The sequence below is a fragment of the Phallusia mammillata genome, chromosome 5, assembly GCF_965637545.1.
Source record: "Phallusia mammillata chromosome 5, kaPhaMamm4.hap1.1, whole genome shotgun sequence".
Lineage (NCBI taxonomy): Eukaryota > Metazoa > Chordata > Ascidiacea > Phlebobranchia > Ascidiidae > Phallusia > Phallusia mammillata.
Window position 1 is genome coordinate 5073750 of NC_137256.1, and position 14393 is coordinate 5088142.

Consider the following 14393-nt stretch of genomic DNA (forward strand, 5'->3'; position numbering starts at 1 on the left):
TGTTATTGTTACGTAGGTACAGCTAAGTATTTGGTGTGCAGTCGTTGTATGAGGCAAACTCTTCGCACAGTTACACTCTTGATTGCATTGTTACACTAATTGTTGGAATTTCAGGACGATATTCTGCTATTGTCGCTGTATATGGTCAGTGCTACTTACTTCCGTCGCATAATTCTTAACAGCTACATGGAATTTGCTTTAGCGACCATGTGAGTACTACTAAATTACACTATTAATCATACTTAAATAGGGTCTTAACCTTAACCATTATTCAGTAGGTGTAGACTCAAAATTTTCGGCAGGTAGGCCAAAAATTGACTTTAAGATGAACCCAGCTTACTGCTAACGCATCATATTTACATAAATACGCCGCTATTGCGGGCAATTGCTTTTAATTAAAGCAGTGTATCTCATCATGTAGTCCAAAGTCTATGTAAAACACGTTTTGTATATACTTTGATATAGTCCACCCATGTACTTTTAGAACGTCTGTTTCTATTCCAAGTAACATTATTGCTCAACGCAACAAAGTTTCTGCCTCTAATAAAACAATCACGCTGATAACCGCAGTTTCCGCTATATTATTGCCACGATTTATTAGTCAATAATTAGTTGGTTCTGAATAGCTGAACAAGATAATCATACTGCCACACACAACTGTTAAGAATTGTTCCAAGCGGGTCATGAAAAATTGCAGTAATTGTTAGGCTTGATAACAGAAATGTTGGAATGAAAGTTCAAGCCCATAGATTTGATCCAGATGTATTTACTATGATGAGTAAAAGAAATGGAGACACTCTTTGGCGAAGACAAAAACCAATCACCTCACAAAAGAACAGAATATAAAGCAGATATTTTCTATTCTTAAAACAGTCTGCTGCATTATTGAAAAGTTTCTTTAAAACACGAAAACTATCAGAATACAATGTGCAGAAGCTAAGGCGCGAAATAGGATATATTGTGGAGACCACCAATACGTACAGTGTGCATTTTTGCCAGCGACCATTACTGAGCAATTCACTTCAGATAAGACCGTAGTTACAGAACAACGATTTACTGCAACAATCATTTGGTCAGCTACTCAAATTGCTTGGGATTCAACTGTTGTAATTTTAATTGGAAATTGAAATGAATTCACCAGCAGTATTAACTTCTTGCTACATGATATTCATAAATAGGTTATTGGTCTGCAGAGGCAGCAGCAGAAGGAAACAAATCAGAATATAAAAACAAAGTTATTAACAATAAGGAAAACAAACTGTACATATACGCCTAGGTCATTCAGACAGGAAGGGCTCATCATGCAAAGGGTTATGTAACTTGCGTGTACTGAATTCAACACAAAAAAGAAAAATGCATTAAGTTTTTCACCTGCAAAAAGATCTGCTGACAATGTTAGCTAAGTGTATTGAGCAATGTGGCACCTGCTAGCACTGCACTAGAGTTGTTGGAAAGACAAATATTTTGTAAGTTCACAAAATGTTGCACTTTCGTTTGCGCCTAGGTTCCGGAGGTTCAAGTGCAGCTAAGATGGCTTCATCAAAAACATTTTTGAGTCCTTTCTGCAAATAAAATTGAAACAAACTTTAACACAAGTATAAACAATTGTTATGTAACGAAATACAGCAGTGACTATTTTTTACATGATCTGGAATAAAAGTACAATTTAGTACATGCTCTTTCAAAAAAACAAAGATTTGCAAAATACTAGTGAACTAAACAAAGCAAAATATTGAAGCTCATTGTAACAATATTTTGCCCTATGGCACTGGAAACAAAACTAGTGCATAGAATACTCAACTCAACGAATCAAAAACATGAATAGTACAAAGAAAACAAAATGTTCAATAGTTATACTGCAAATACAGGGCTCTTAATGCCTGTTAGGTGACAAATTTCTTGCCAGTTGACTTATAATAGTGGAGTATTACAAAATTGGACTCTCAAAAGTGAGTCACTAAATTCACATTAGTTTGCAACGCAATACATAGTATTTTATCTTAGCTTGACATGTGTAAAATCATCTGATGATTCATAGCCAAGCAAACCACTTCTTTTGCAATGAAAAGTGAATATTAGACCTGTTGCTGGCATACAAGTTGTCCGCTTACTGATTATAATCAACCAAACCAAAATGAAACTAGATCAGTAATCACTGCGGGCATGCACATTGTATTAAAAACAAAAAACATTTAGCATTTTAAGCGCACACATGTTTAATTTATCATTAATGTATGAGTTTGCTTAACAGTCAACAAAAATTTTAGAGTAGTGTTTTCAACAAAAACTTGTAATTTGGAATTTAAAGGTTCAACTTAAATCCATGCTGTTGCTATCAAGTGGGCGGTTACCATGAAATACATATGGAAGAGAGTTTGTAAGAACTAAACAAGTGCGCAGCCTGATTTTTTCTTTTCTTGTGGTGGCTCCAGGGCTGCAAGAATTGCCTCATCAAAGACATTTTTTAAACCACGCTGTATGAACAGAAGTATAGAAATTTCAAAAATAATGCACTGGAATCCTATGCTTTTGCATACATTACAAAAGTGGGGCAGTCCATCAGCCTGACACAACACCAGCCTATTTATATGTCAACAAGGAAGTTGGCTGCAAAGGCAGTTTATAAGAACACTTAGTTTGCATTCGCCTGCATTTTTGCTGCAAAGGTTTCAGTTTGATGCACAGAAGAACCAACGCAAAAGTTACTGTAAAATTAGTTTGATAAAACATTGTGAAATGACTGAAACTGTGAATGACAATGTGACAAATACAAGGCCATCAAAGAGCATTTGCTTCATATGACAGCAAAATAGTGTACTAATGCGTAGTTTAAACACAAATGTATCCCTTACCTGTGTTAAAGCAGAACATTCAACATATTTGACGGCTTTTAACTCCCTTGCCAGTTTGTCTCCAGACTCCTGACTGATTGGCTTCTGTTTGTTTTTTGATAATTTTTCAATAGTTCCAGCATCATCACGCAAATCCACTTGAGTTCCCACAAGCAAAAATGGGGTTTTGGGACAATGATGTGTAATTTCTGGCACCCACTGATTGAAAAAAATAGATTATTATAGCACAGTGCAACCCCAACTGTTATATAACTGCAAAACAAGATGGGTCTTACCTTTTCTTTAATATTTTCAAATGAGGATGGTGAAACAACAGAAAAACAAACAAGGAAAACATCAGTTTGCGGGTAACTGAGTGGTCTTAATCGATCATAGTCCTCCTGGCCTGTGTAATAAACAGAATAAAATTTTAAATGATATAGAAAAACAACCATATGTTTAACAGGAGAAATGTTATGTTGCAATGTGAGATCTTTAATAATACATCATATATACCTGCTGTATCAAATAGACCCAGTGTGTAAGGCTCGCCGCCAATCATAACAGTGACTGCATAGTTGTCGAATACCTAAGTCAAATATAAAATTTAGTTACATACATGGTAAGGCAAAGTTGCAAATAGCCAAATTAAACTGCTGTGGTGTCAAGCTGTATATTGGCACCAAACATCAGTATAACCCAGAATTTAGTTAAGACACTAAATGAAACCTGATCAATTTTGGTATTTATATAATCAGAATTACAAGCATCAGAAGGTCCACCTATAACTCCTAGTATTACCAGAATCCCAACTGCAACTTTTTTATTTTTCTTAGGAGTCACACTACAACTCCATAAAGATTGCCATTTGGTTCAATGCATAAAAATGTAAATAAGAAACTCCCCCCAGAATTCATAAAAAGCGTCATTCTTTGTTGTTAAAATTTTTCAGCTAATATTTGTGCCATTATCAGTCATATGTGAAAATTTCATACAAATCGAAAGTGCTGACAGTCAGGGCTATTCAGGTTGGAAAGAAGGTTTGCATTTTTTTAATACCATAACCTGGTTTTACATACCCCTATTGGACTCATATTATCATGTGCACAATGTCATTGGATATCATGTGATGTTTAGTCACACCTATTTTTCAATAACATAATAACACCAGATATCGGCCCTTAGAAGTCAGAAACATATCACCCTTAAAACCCTTCAGATGACTCACACTCTATTCCCCCAAAAAATAAGCAATAGGAATGTTTGCTTAAAATCCTTTCATGGAACTATACCATTAAAATATTGCACAAAAACCTTTCTTAGCAATACCAACCCCCAAAATTTGCTTGAACATCACATTGGCTAATGTATAACAGCCTTAATGTTACTGTGAAAATCAAACATTGGTCAATAGACCATTGGCAAGTTCACCTCATCAAACTTCTATTAACTTTTTAACTTTATCATCAAGGCAGTGCCTTCGCAATTTTCTCAAGCACTAAAAATTCAAGCTAAATATATTTATAAAACCGAACATAATTTTGCGGTACAAAACTTGGAGCTGACAACCAATGCTAAATTATTCCTTGCAAAAGTATTCCCACAACAACATATCCAGGAAGAGTTTTGTTTTGCTTCGGAACATTACTTTGATGAGAACATATATATATATATATATATATGTAGGGAATATATCAAATCCAGAATAAAACAGTATTAATATTGTGCGCGAACCATAACATCTTTTGTTACTCAAAAATGGGAAAAAAGAGAACTTTGTGTCATAGGACACTCGGATATAGTTGTAAGATCTGATATTACATAAGATTGTGGAAATACTTTAAGCTCCTCGTGGCCCTCTAACATCACTTTGCTGACCCAAGTTTGAGAACCGCTGTATATTTGTAACGAAGTGACTTAGTCCTAAACCACATTGGATTTTATGGCACATTTCGCCGAGATCTCTGGTGTGCACGAAGAATTTTTAAGTGTGCAAGTGTGCAAGAAGAAATTTTAGGGTGTACACGAACCAGTCAAGTGTGCACTTCACCAAGAAAAATTTACAAATATTTAACAAAATCTCAAAATAACCGTCAAAAATAGTCTCGGGTGTGCAGCTGCCATACTATCCATACTGGGTCCTAAACACTTTCAGATGTAGGTTTTCCTTTTTCGGTAACAAAATTATTAATTTAGTTTACATTAAATTGATGCTAAATTTACTGTTAAGCTTCTGGGGAATCGATTTAAGAGTGCTTTGTGCTTAAACAAACAATGTCCTAGATAACAAGATTTTATAGAGAAAAAAACTAAATTTAACCCACCGTTGGCACATATTCTTGTGGAAATTTGTTGGTTGTGTATGAAATCAATAAACAAGTTTTACCAACCGCACCATCACCAACCACAACACATTTTATAGTTTGCATGGTGAACAAACAGCAATTCAAATAAATTAAACAACACCTAAGTGCCTGCAATAAATTCTACAATGTAAGTGACAAACCATACATAGACATGATTTTAATATCATGTATAACTTTGATAAACATTTTCTCACACAATAAAGCTCTACCTAAAGCACAAAGTTCCTTTTAGTAATTGATACAAAAAACTATTAATGGCAAGAATATAAATAACATTTTGTTTAGTTGATGTAACACAGTGAAGTTTTGAAAAACAAAAAATATTTGAAACATGAACTGCTGGTATCTGCCAGTTCTGTGTATAACCAAAAAAAGTAAACTGCGAAGTCGAACACGGCAACGGGCTAAATGGGTGTGGCTTGCGGCTAGCCTATCACACTTGACACTAACACAGCAGTCCACACATGTTAATAGAATCAAATTGTAACACATGTCAAAAGTACGTCCGTTATTAAGTACTAACAAACTACAACAAGCATTTCCGTTTCTAATATTACGCCGATCAGTTCCGGGTTATATTTACTAGGGCGTAAGTGAATCTTTCCACTCAACAGTAAAATTCTCCAACAGTTTATAACCGAAGCGCTACACTAAGCTAATGGCGCTTCTTGTGAAACTTTTTGACAGAAAACTTTTCTTGGTGACTTACAAATACATTGTTGGTAAAGCGATTCTAACCCACACATATTGGTGACTGTTTCGTCGAGAAACGTGTAAGATAAAAGAAGATAGAAAGCTGTGCTCATTTTATGACGTAATGTATGATTTCACTGGAGACGCGACGGTGCATTGTTCTTTTTCCTTTACGTCGTCACGCTTTCATGAAACCCGTTCCTCTTTACTGGGCGAGGCGCCGTGGGGTCAACCAAGCTGACTTGCAGGGGCGCCGGTATATAAGGACTGGCGCGTTGTTTATTTTTGAGTCTATTTCCAAAACCGTTTTGCGTGACGTTGTCGTTTCGTATTGGAATTAGTAGTATAAACCAATTAAATTTTGTCGATAAAAATGTATTTATAATCTAAAAAAAGTACAATGTGAACAATTTTTTCCACTTATGTATCAACACGCACAATTATATACCCTTAAAACCACTCACGGGCCGTCCGCACTGCTGGTGTAGTGGTATCATGCAAGATTCCCATTCTTGCGACCCGGGTTCGATTCCCGGGCAGTGCAGTTTTTATTTTTTCAAAGCGTTAGAACTGATTTGTGCTCTGTTTAACGCGAAAACGAATAACTTTACACATTGACTCTGTAGTAAGATTACAGTAAAATGTTGCAGTCCTGTATTTCTTAACGTGGGGTTCACGGACGCAATAGGCCTATGGGCAGGGTTGCCATACCGTCCTTATTTCTAAGATTTGTCCTTATTTTGAAGGGCTATGTATTAGAAAAGTTCACTGTCCTTATTTCTAAGAAATGTCCTTATTTTTTACTTGAGTGATGAGTCCTTCTTTTGTCTTATTTTTAACAATTACAAGGAACATACTTAGTGAAATGCTACAACGAAAAGAAAACCTAGACCTGAGCTGTTGTGAGATGCAAGTATTTTCTACAAACAAGGAGTGGGTGGAACAGATTGTTTTTGCTAAAATATTGCATATGATATGTCACGTCTCGTATAAATGCAAAGATTTGTTCAAAAACGTTTGTTTTGTTTTGTGTAAAAAAAAATTTTTTTCGGTTGTCCTTATTTTTGGTTTCAAGTCGATGGCAACCCTGCCTATGGGTCTATCATTTGGTTCAAGGGATGCTGTAAAAAAAATTAAGCAAGTTTATGTCAAACACTTACGCTCGTATTCGAACGAACTAAAGCAAGTAACATATAGTTACTAATTCCTATACGTAGGCCTAGCCTAGTCTGATAGACTTCTTTCATACTAATGTTGTGATTATGACCTGTCTTGGGACCCATTCAGATAAACATTAGGCTAGTTCGGTAAGCGTCAATTGTTTTATTTTTTCTTATTTTTATCAATTACACGCCAAATCCCTGCTAAAAGTAAAAGTAGCCTAAACCCACACCCGGGCTGTCGTGATGCACTAAAGTATTTTCTACGAACACGGAGTTGCTGGAACAGATTGCTCATGGCAAAAAATATGACATATGTCACATATGTGATATGTCAAGGCTCGTATAAATGCAAAGATTTTGTTCAAAAGTGTTATCTAACGCAGGGGTGTCAAACTCGAGGCCCGCGGGCCGCATGCGGCCCACAAAGCCCTCCAATGCGGCCCACGAACACTCAACAGACATTTACACAAATTGAATTTATAAATAAAAACTCATATGTTATAAATAGAAACGATGGTAATTAAACCGTTTCTCAAAGCGTTATGTTTCAATCAAGGGTGTACAACCTGCGGCCGTACGGCCACATGCGGCCGCAGAGAAGAGTTTGTGCGGCCTTGAACATGTTTATAAAAATATGTGTACTGTCGGCCGTAATGTAATTAAAAATCCACTTCTCTAAACAGATTTTGGGTTACTGGAGAACTAGCTGCCATGTGCGTCAGACTTTTTTGTAGGCTTATTGTGTGCAAACAATGCGAAAAACCGGTACTAAAAGCGTCACAATATAGATTATGATGTAATAAACAGTTAAAACTGATCTTCACACTGTGCAGCTCACTCTGTGCGTCATGTTGGAAATTAATCTAGACTTTTGATGCGTAAATAGATGGTATATACATACAAACACCAGCAGGTAATTGGCGACTGTTGGTGAAATGAGGATCTGCAATGCGGCCGTCGTAGCGAAATGGTTGTTTAAGTGTATAAAACTGGTTTAAAAAAATCACATGCGGCCCTCGGCATAATTTCCAAACTGCAATGTGGCCCCCGAACCCCACAAGTTTGACACCCCTGATCTAACGTGTTTTTCAGTGCGCTGTTTTGAAAAAAAATCACCAAGTATAAAACGGACTGATCAATTGTTTTCTGGTTCAGTTCCGGTTCGGGTCCAACGCCAAACAAAAAATAGGGTTCAACTCCGGTTGGGGTTGTTTAAAAATCGTCATTAGCGGTTCGGGTCGGGTTTAATGAAATTAACCGCTCAAACCGGTTCGCGGGTTCGGGTTCAGTTCCGGTTCGACTCCCTGGTTACAAGTGCGCCGGACCATTCGGTTTATGACCGTTATTTTTATGCGGGATTTTCGAATCGTAAGGTGAAGTCACCCAAGTTTCGTGTTTAGGGAAACACTAGCAGTCCAATTGGATGAGAACGCACACGACAACCTTATGAACACGAGGCAGTTGCGGTAAAATTTAAGTGTCATTTTGCGTTGATTCAGGAATGGATTCGACCTGCACCAAGGTTAGGTTATTTTGGCAACGTCATGACCAACATATAAGCCTCGTAGTCTACAGAGTTGCCATATCCCTTTTGTGGTTTGTCCTAGTTTTGATGGATGACGTCTTAAAAATCAAAAAAGATTGTTGTTGTTTGTAAAAACGTGTGTAGTTTTGACTTGCGTCGTTATTGACCTTAGTATTGGCTTCAATGCATATAGCCTAGCTGCCTAGGGCTAGGCCATGTCCACAAAATCGTTTGTTTTATTTATGGTATAGGGAAAGCATTATCACCATCATCACTTCACGGTCGTTCGCATTTTTGCTTCATATCTTAGGTAAACCTGCCTGTATGAATTAATTGAACATAATTTTAAACAAAAGGCTGAAGTGGACTGATATAAACTTTGGGCAGCCTAATGCGGTATTCGGTAGTTTTCTTAATCTTTACATAAATCGGCAGACTTCGGATACATGTAACGTCATATTTTGTTTTATAAGAAGCAGTAGGATACTCTACGCCAGTGGTTCCCTTTTTTGGCGCGGCGACCTAAATAAAAGTACCCTTGTAACAAAAACAGGTAACCCAACTTTGGATAGCGACTCATAGTTTGAGAGAGAGAGGGGAGTTTATATCGCTTGATGAACACCGCGTCACAATCACCAAGTCGGAAATAGCTGCGCAACGTTATGGAGCTGAAAATAGTGAAGAACACAATTGGTGGATGATGGTTGAACGCGCTGCAGCTATACCGTAATTGCGTATACAGACGAATCCGTTTAACTGCATCACAATTAAGAATCCCAAACCGTCGCCCTTCGTTTGTTAAGAAAATCGTCCGATTAATCGCATAAACCGGATATTCGCATCGATTTTCAACGAGATACGCGATTAACCGGATTCGTCTGTATAACGAGTTATGTGACCGCGGCCAACAAGAAAGCAAGGTTGGTGGGACCAGCAAAAGGGGGCCAATGAATTAACCACCAGTGTTTGGGAAACAATGGTCAATGCCACTTTTCCTGGTTCCGCAAATAGTTTTACCTCATTTTTTGATAAACATTGGCTAATTTGCCAAAAAAACAAAATACTACTCTTTTGTTTCCTGGCGTCTGAAATGTGCTTCAACAGCACTGAACTAATATTAAAGAAAACATCGCAGTATTTATTGCGACTTAATAATAAACAATTGCATTTGTAACAAAGAGGAATGTGAAATAGACTTGACTGGCAACAAGTTTTGTGCAGGGTCGGTTGCCTCAGCATCACATTTCACCCATTTTATGGCAGAGTCTTCACTGTGAAACAGATCAAAGAGGCTGCTGGAGCGAACATGTGCATGAATCTAACCGAAAAAAAATCAAAAATTTGGATTGGTATACAAGCACACAACACAATAAGTAACTCACCTCAAACGTAAGATTCTGTGATGGAATTTTCAATAGTTCGTTAGATGAAAATAACTTTACAACAGCATCTCGAAAAGATTGTTCTAACTCAATGAGCAAATCATCAGATCTTTTAAAATGTGTTCAGTTTTTACACCATACATACACAGTATCACATCGCAATTTGACCGTTTACCTGCAACTTGGCACCATGTGATTTATTTCAAAAACAAAACTTTCTTGTATTGTTGCGTCCTCTGTTATCACCACAACTACCTTCTGGATTGCATCCTACATAAAACTACATTGGTTATGACTGTTGGTTGTACAACATCTATTTAGGACAACTAACCTTTGCAAATGCAGCCTTTAGTGAGTCTATTACGTTGTCAATGTATGAATTGATCTGTGGATGGCAAGACATGAACACTGGAATCCCATACTTTTTACGTTTGACAAAGACAGCTTTTGGATAAAGAGACCTCATGTACAAAATTTGATGAACAGCAACTTGCAAGAATTCGCAAATCAAATCTGCTGTAACTGTAATAAATAAAACAACCAATTGGTTTTAGGGAATTAAAATCTTAACATTTACACTTTAAAGTGCATTTCAGAAACAGCCTCTTGAATGTCATCAAAGATGTCAGTTTAAAAGATCATCATTTTTGCATTGTTGTTTTTTGTGGTAGACATTTTGTTAAAACATACTTTCATGTTTGCTGCTTTCATCAAGATCTTGTAGCACATTTGAAGGCAATTGAAGCTTGTTTAGGTCATCATCCTTTATGTCAACAGAAAAATCTTCTTCCATCTCATACAACTTCGAGCAGTTCTAAAAGTAAAGAAAACGCATTAGTATCTTTTACAACAAGATGTTGTTTCACTTAATCTTGTTTCTGTTATGCACTCAATTGTACCCAATACTAAGTGATTTGCACTATGGGCAAGTGAGATCAAATAGCAAATGGATTAATATCCCACACAGATGAACACAACATGGCTGTCAAATGACCAAGTTGTTGCCTGAAATTTGTGTGGCTGAAGAACACATAATATACAAACAATAATCTACCTTAAAAACGAAGATTCTTTGTAAAACATTCAGCTTGGTCATAAAACAAAACAGGACACATGTTACATTTCAAATTCTACACACAAAGGTTGCCGAGCACCTGAAAACAAAACATTGCTTTTGGTAGTTGCAGATTTCATACTATTGTAGCACACTTTTTAATGCTGTGAATCAGAAACAGCCTCTAAAGTTCTTCAATAATATTCAGCAAAAAGATCATCACTTTCACAAGTTATGAATGTCAATTGCCAAAAAGGTTCACTCACCTTGCAAAACTCAAATATATTTGGTTCCTCATGTCAGTATGGTAAACCTATAACAAAACATTGTTAAAAAATGCAACAAGACAGCGAACAACATGTGGAGTTTCACTTACATTGTTGAAACAGTACCTTTATATTAAACTAAAATCTAGGCACTCACACTACAGAACCTCCTCAAAAATTAAACTTTTTCACAAAATGTTTAGACATTTCTGATTCATCAGCATAGATTTATTTGACAAATCATTCTGAGCATGAAACATGACATTATTAATCCTTGTCCTTGGTCCTTGACCCACGGAGCCTTCCAGTTCTTCTGGCTGCAATGAGACCAACTTTGCGACCTGGTGATGCATCACGTCGTACAGTCGATGGGGTTCCAATATGCTGATGGTTACCACCACCAAAGGGATGCTCCACAGGCTGAAATGAATTCAGCATGTAAACTTTGTGTCACCCAACACATATATATATGTTGGCAAATATTATTAATGCTTACATTCATAGCAACACCACGGACTTTAGGCCAACAGTTTCGTTTTGCCTTGTACTTGTGATAAGCAGCTCCAGCTTTCAACAGAGGCTTATCAATACGTCCACCACCAGCTACAACACCTGAAATGAAAAAAGTGGACTTGGCCATCTCACCACAATACCACCGACTGCTTACAACTACTTCATTTATAAGTTTTTCACTAATTACCAAAACTGGACAAAACACCTCAAAAAGATTTCAATTCCTTCTTGCACACAAAGTTGCACTATGGTTGAGACTCTTTGTTCCCTAACACATTAACTTGGACAGCGATTTGTTACTGTTAGCAAAAGCACATATCTAGCAAATTCATGAAAAGTAGCCACAAACAAAGATCTTTGAATTTAAATGCATTTTTTTATTTTAATGAAGTGTACTTGCTAATTTGTTTCCGTCTAACCACATGAAGATCAGACAGCCGTAGGAAGCATAAAATGTTCTGCCACATTATACGAATAGCATAACTATTGCAAAGATTATGCCATTGTCTGAATGTGGGGGAAAAAACAAACATTTCGAACAACATACCAATGATTGCCCTGTTGGTTGATGGAATGAGCCTTTTTGCTCCTGAGGGCAACTTTACTCGGGTTTTCTTGGTGTCAGGGTTGTGAGCAATGATCGTAGCATAATTTCCAGATGTTTTGGCAAGCTTGCCTCGGTCGCCAGTTTTCTCTTCCATGGCACAGACCACAGTTCCTTCTGGCAAACTGCCAACTGGCAAGACATTTCCAATGGCAATCTGAGCTGCGCAAAAGCCAAGTAGTTAGAATATTGTTAAAGACATAGTAGTATCTTCAACCATTCTTTAAAACAGTGGTTCTCGAACTTTTTTATTGTCGGGGCCAAATGGTATTTTTTTAAGTGTGTAGGGAGCCGCAAAAACGAAACCTTGAGAAAATCACTAAAGATTATGACTTTGATAGCTAAAATAGCAATCTTTGGTGGTTTTCTGAGGTCTGGTGCGAGCCGCAAAATAAGCAGTTGGGAGCCGCATGCGGCCCCGAAAACCGAGTTTGAGAACCACTGCTTTAAAACCTTACAAATATATTTGATGACAAAAATAACAGCCCAAATATATGTAGAAAGCGACATGCTTTATTTTTCAAACATTTCGGCAGATGCTCATGCCATCATCAGTGATATGAAGGCCACATCAGTAACACCCATTTATATCCACTTAAGTCAGGTGAAATAGGGTCAAAAAAGGTGTGAAACAAGCGTCACATACAAACGTGCGCAGAACACTAAACTTATGAAAATATCTGTATGTAGTCTGACAAATACAAACTGTAAAATTTAATAAATATTAAATTTACAGCAAAACTAACGTTCTTACCCTTCTTGCCGCAGTAAATTGACTGCCCCGTGAAATTACCCTCAACTGCGACGAACGTCTCCAAACGTCGCCTGTATTTGTAAGGATCTTGAAACTGAACCTTTATGAGTGGTGCACCTCTACCTGGATCATGGACAATGTCCTAAAATTGTACATAAAAGTTTGTGTAACATGAGTTAACCAAATCCTTTCCATTACCACAGAAATCTTAAATTAGTGCACAAAAAAGCTTACACTTTTGCTTGTAACATTATTCTAAAACCTGTTTTGAGCTCAGACAAATAGTGATCAGTTAGTAGCACCATACATGCACTTATGTCTATTTCCAGAAATGCACATATGATGCTGCAAACATTCACTCGAAGAGCTGCAACAAAATAGACTGTTAAGACTTTCGCATGGTTTACTAGCAACAATTGCTGTTCCGTATTCAAATCTGATGTTTCTCGACAAATATGTTGTTTCATGCCAATAAAGAAATTAAAATGGAAGCTTACAAAAATATGACACTAACGTTCGGAAGAGTGGTATGTGAAATATCTGGAGCACGATATGCACTTATGAAGTTGTGAAGTTGTGAACACAAGTGCACACCGCACCCTAGGTATCACTAAAACGATTCTTCTAAGCAAGGTAATAACAAGCTTCAAATGTTCAGTAAACGTAGCTGTATTTAATAGGTTCCATACCTTTATTATTCCCTTAATATAACCATGGCGTTCCGCAAAATCGACAGATCTAAGTTTTGCAGCACCTTTTCGGTGTTTCGTGTGAGCCTTGAAAATGGATCCTGGACCCTTACGCTGGGCACGAATGACTCGTCCCATTGCGTGTTAATGCAGTTCAACCCTATTAAAAGTTTAAACAACGTAAGTAAGGTGACATTACTGCATTAAACAAGGCATTCTCGAAGCGTTAATGTTGCACGTGTACAAGCACTCATTGAACACACGTCAGCCAATAACTTAGCACACAAACGAGGTTTAGGTCTTCATTAATAAAAGTAGTAAGATTTAAAATATCTTTCAGAACAATATTGCACACAATCATATGGCAACGAACATGATGTAAACAGATAAACTTTTTCCACCTACCGCTGGATCCACACAAAAAGAGAAAGATTTAGTTGCGGGACTTGTCATGTCGTGCTCATAATCTCGATTCCAAACTTGTAATTTTTAAATTTGTTTGGGGACTTCAACAGCAAATTTGCAAATAAAAAACATACAAATTTACACTGAT

The 14393-nt window shown here is 37.0% G+C and overlaps 3 protein-coding genes and 1 non-coding gene across 5 annotated transcripts; 1 reads left to right on the forward strand and 3 right to left on the reverse strand.

The window, feature by feature from the left end:
• Window positions 1–561: 561 nt before the first annotated feature.
• LOC145227830 (cdc42 homolog) lies at window positions 562–5326 on the reverse strand. Of its 2 annotated transcripts, XM_080092752.1 has the most exons (6): window positions 5156–5326; window positions 3348–3420; window positions 3128–3237; window positions 2853–3050; window positions 2352–2474; window positions 1498–1562 (listed from the first exon to the last, which is right to left on the reverse strand). In XM_080092752.1, the coding sequence occupies exons 1-5, from the start codon at window positions 5258–5260 to the stop codon at window positions 2385–2387; spliced, it is 576 nt and encodes a 191-aa protein (XP_079948878.1). In that variant the 5' UTR covers window positions 5261–5326; the 3' UTR covers window positions 1498–1562; window positions 2352–2384. The 2 variants fall into 2 exon arrangements, with proteins under 2 accessions (XP_079948877.1, XP_079948878.1); XM_080092751.1 differs by lacking the exon at window positions 2352–2474 and having other exon boundaries at window positions 562–1562.
• Window positions 5327–6363: 1037 nt separating this feature from the next.
• On the forward strand, window positions 6364–6434 carry Trnag-ccc (transfer RNA glycine (anticodon CCC)). Its single transcript has one exon. It is a non-coding gene; the product is annotated as a tRNA-Gly (tRNA).
• A 3261-nt stretch (window positions 6435–9695) lies between these two features.
• On the reverse strand, window positions 9696–11417 carry LOC145227829 (mitotic spindle assembly checkpoint protein MAD2B-like). The gene is made up of 7 exons (XM_080092750.1): window positions 11281–11417; window positions 11015–11114; window positions 10651–10774; window positions 10292–10482; window positions 10136–10230; window positions 9961–10069; window positions 9696–9896 (listed from the first exon to the last, which is right to left on the reverse strand). Exons 2-7 carry the CDS (start codon window positions 11054–11056, stop codon window positions 9717–9719), a joined length of 741 nt encoding a protein of 246 aa, XP_079948876.1. The 5' UTR covers window positions 11057–11114; window positions 11281–11417; the 3' UTR covers window positions 9696–9716.
• Window positions 11418–11486: 69 nt separating this feature from the next.
• On the reverse strand, window positions 11487–14327 carry LOC145227828 (large ribosomal subunit protein uL2-like). Its single transcript, XM_080092749.1, has 6 exons — window positions 14246–14327; window positions 13841–14000; window positions 13152–13293; window positions 12341–12559; window positions 11777–11892; window positions 11487–11700 (listed from the first exon to the last, which is right to left on the reverse strand). Exons 2-6 carry the CDS (start codon window positions 13976–13978, stop codon window positions 11548–11550), a joined length of 768 nt encoding a protein of 255 aa, XP_079948875.1. The 5' UTR covers window positions 13979–14000; window positions 14246–14327; the 3' UTR covers window positions 11487–11547.
• Between the last annotated feature and the right edge of the window lie 66 nt (window positions 14328–14393).

Excerpts from the sequence above, each read along its gene's own strand:
- LOC145227828 (XM_080092749.1), bottom strand. The coding sequence starts at position 13,978 with ATGGGACGAGTCATTCGTGCCCAGCGTAAGGGTCCAGGATCCATTTTC. Across the intron at positions 13,294-13,840 it reads ATATTAAGGGAATAATAAAG|GACATTGTCCATGATCCAGG; the intron begins GTATGGAACCTA and ends GTACAATTTTAG. Across the intron at positions 11,701-11,776 it reads TCCGTGGTGTTGCTATGAAT|CCTGTGGAGCATCCCTTTGG; the intron begins GTAAGCATTAAT and ends AATTCATTTCAG.
- LOC145227829 (XM_080092750.1), bottom strand. The coding sequence starts at position 11,056 with ATGACCAAGCTGAATGTTTTACAAAGAATCTTCGTTTTTAAG. Across the intron at positions 10,483-10,650 it reads TGAAAGCAGCAAACATGAAA|TTACAGCAGATTTGATTTGC; the intron begins GTATGTTTTAAC and ends TATTTATTACAG. Across the intron at positions 10,070-10,135 it reads CACATGGTGCCAAGTTGCAG|ATCTGATGATTTGCTCATTG; the intron begins GTAAACGGTCAA and ends ACATTTTAAAAG.
- LOC145227830 (XM_080092751.1), bottom strand. The coding sequence starts at position 5,260 with ATGCAAACTATAAAATGTGTTGTGGTTGGTGATGGTGCGGTTGGTAAA. Across the intron at positions 3,051-3,127 it reads TTGAAAATATTAAAGAAAAG|TGGGTGCCAGAAATTACACA; the intron begins GTAAGACCCATC and ends TTTTTCAATCAG. Across the intron at positions 1,563-2,852 it reads AATGTTCTGCTTTAACACAG|AAAGGACTCAAAAATGTTTT; the intron begins GTAAGGGATACA and ends TTTTATTTGCAG.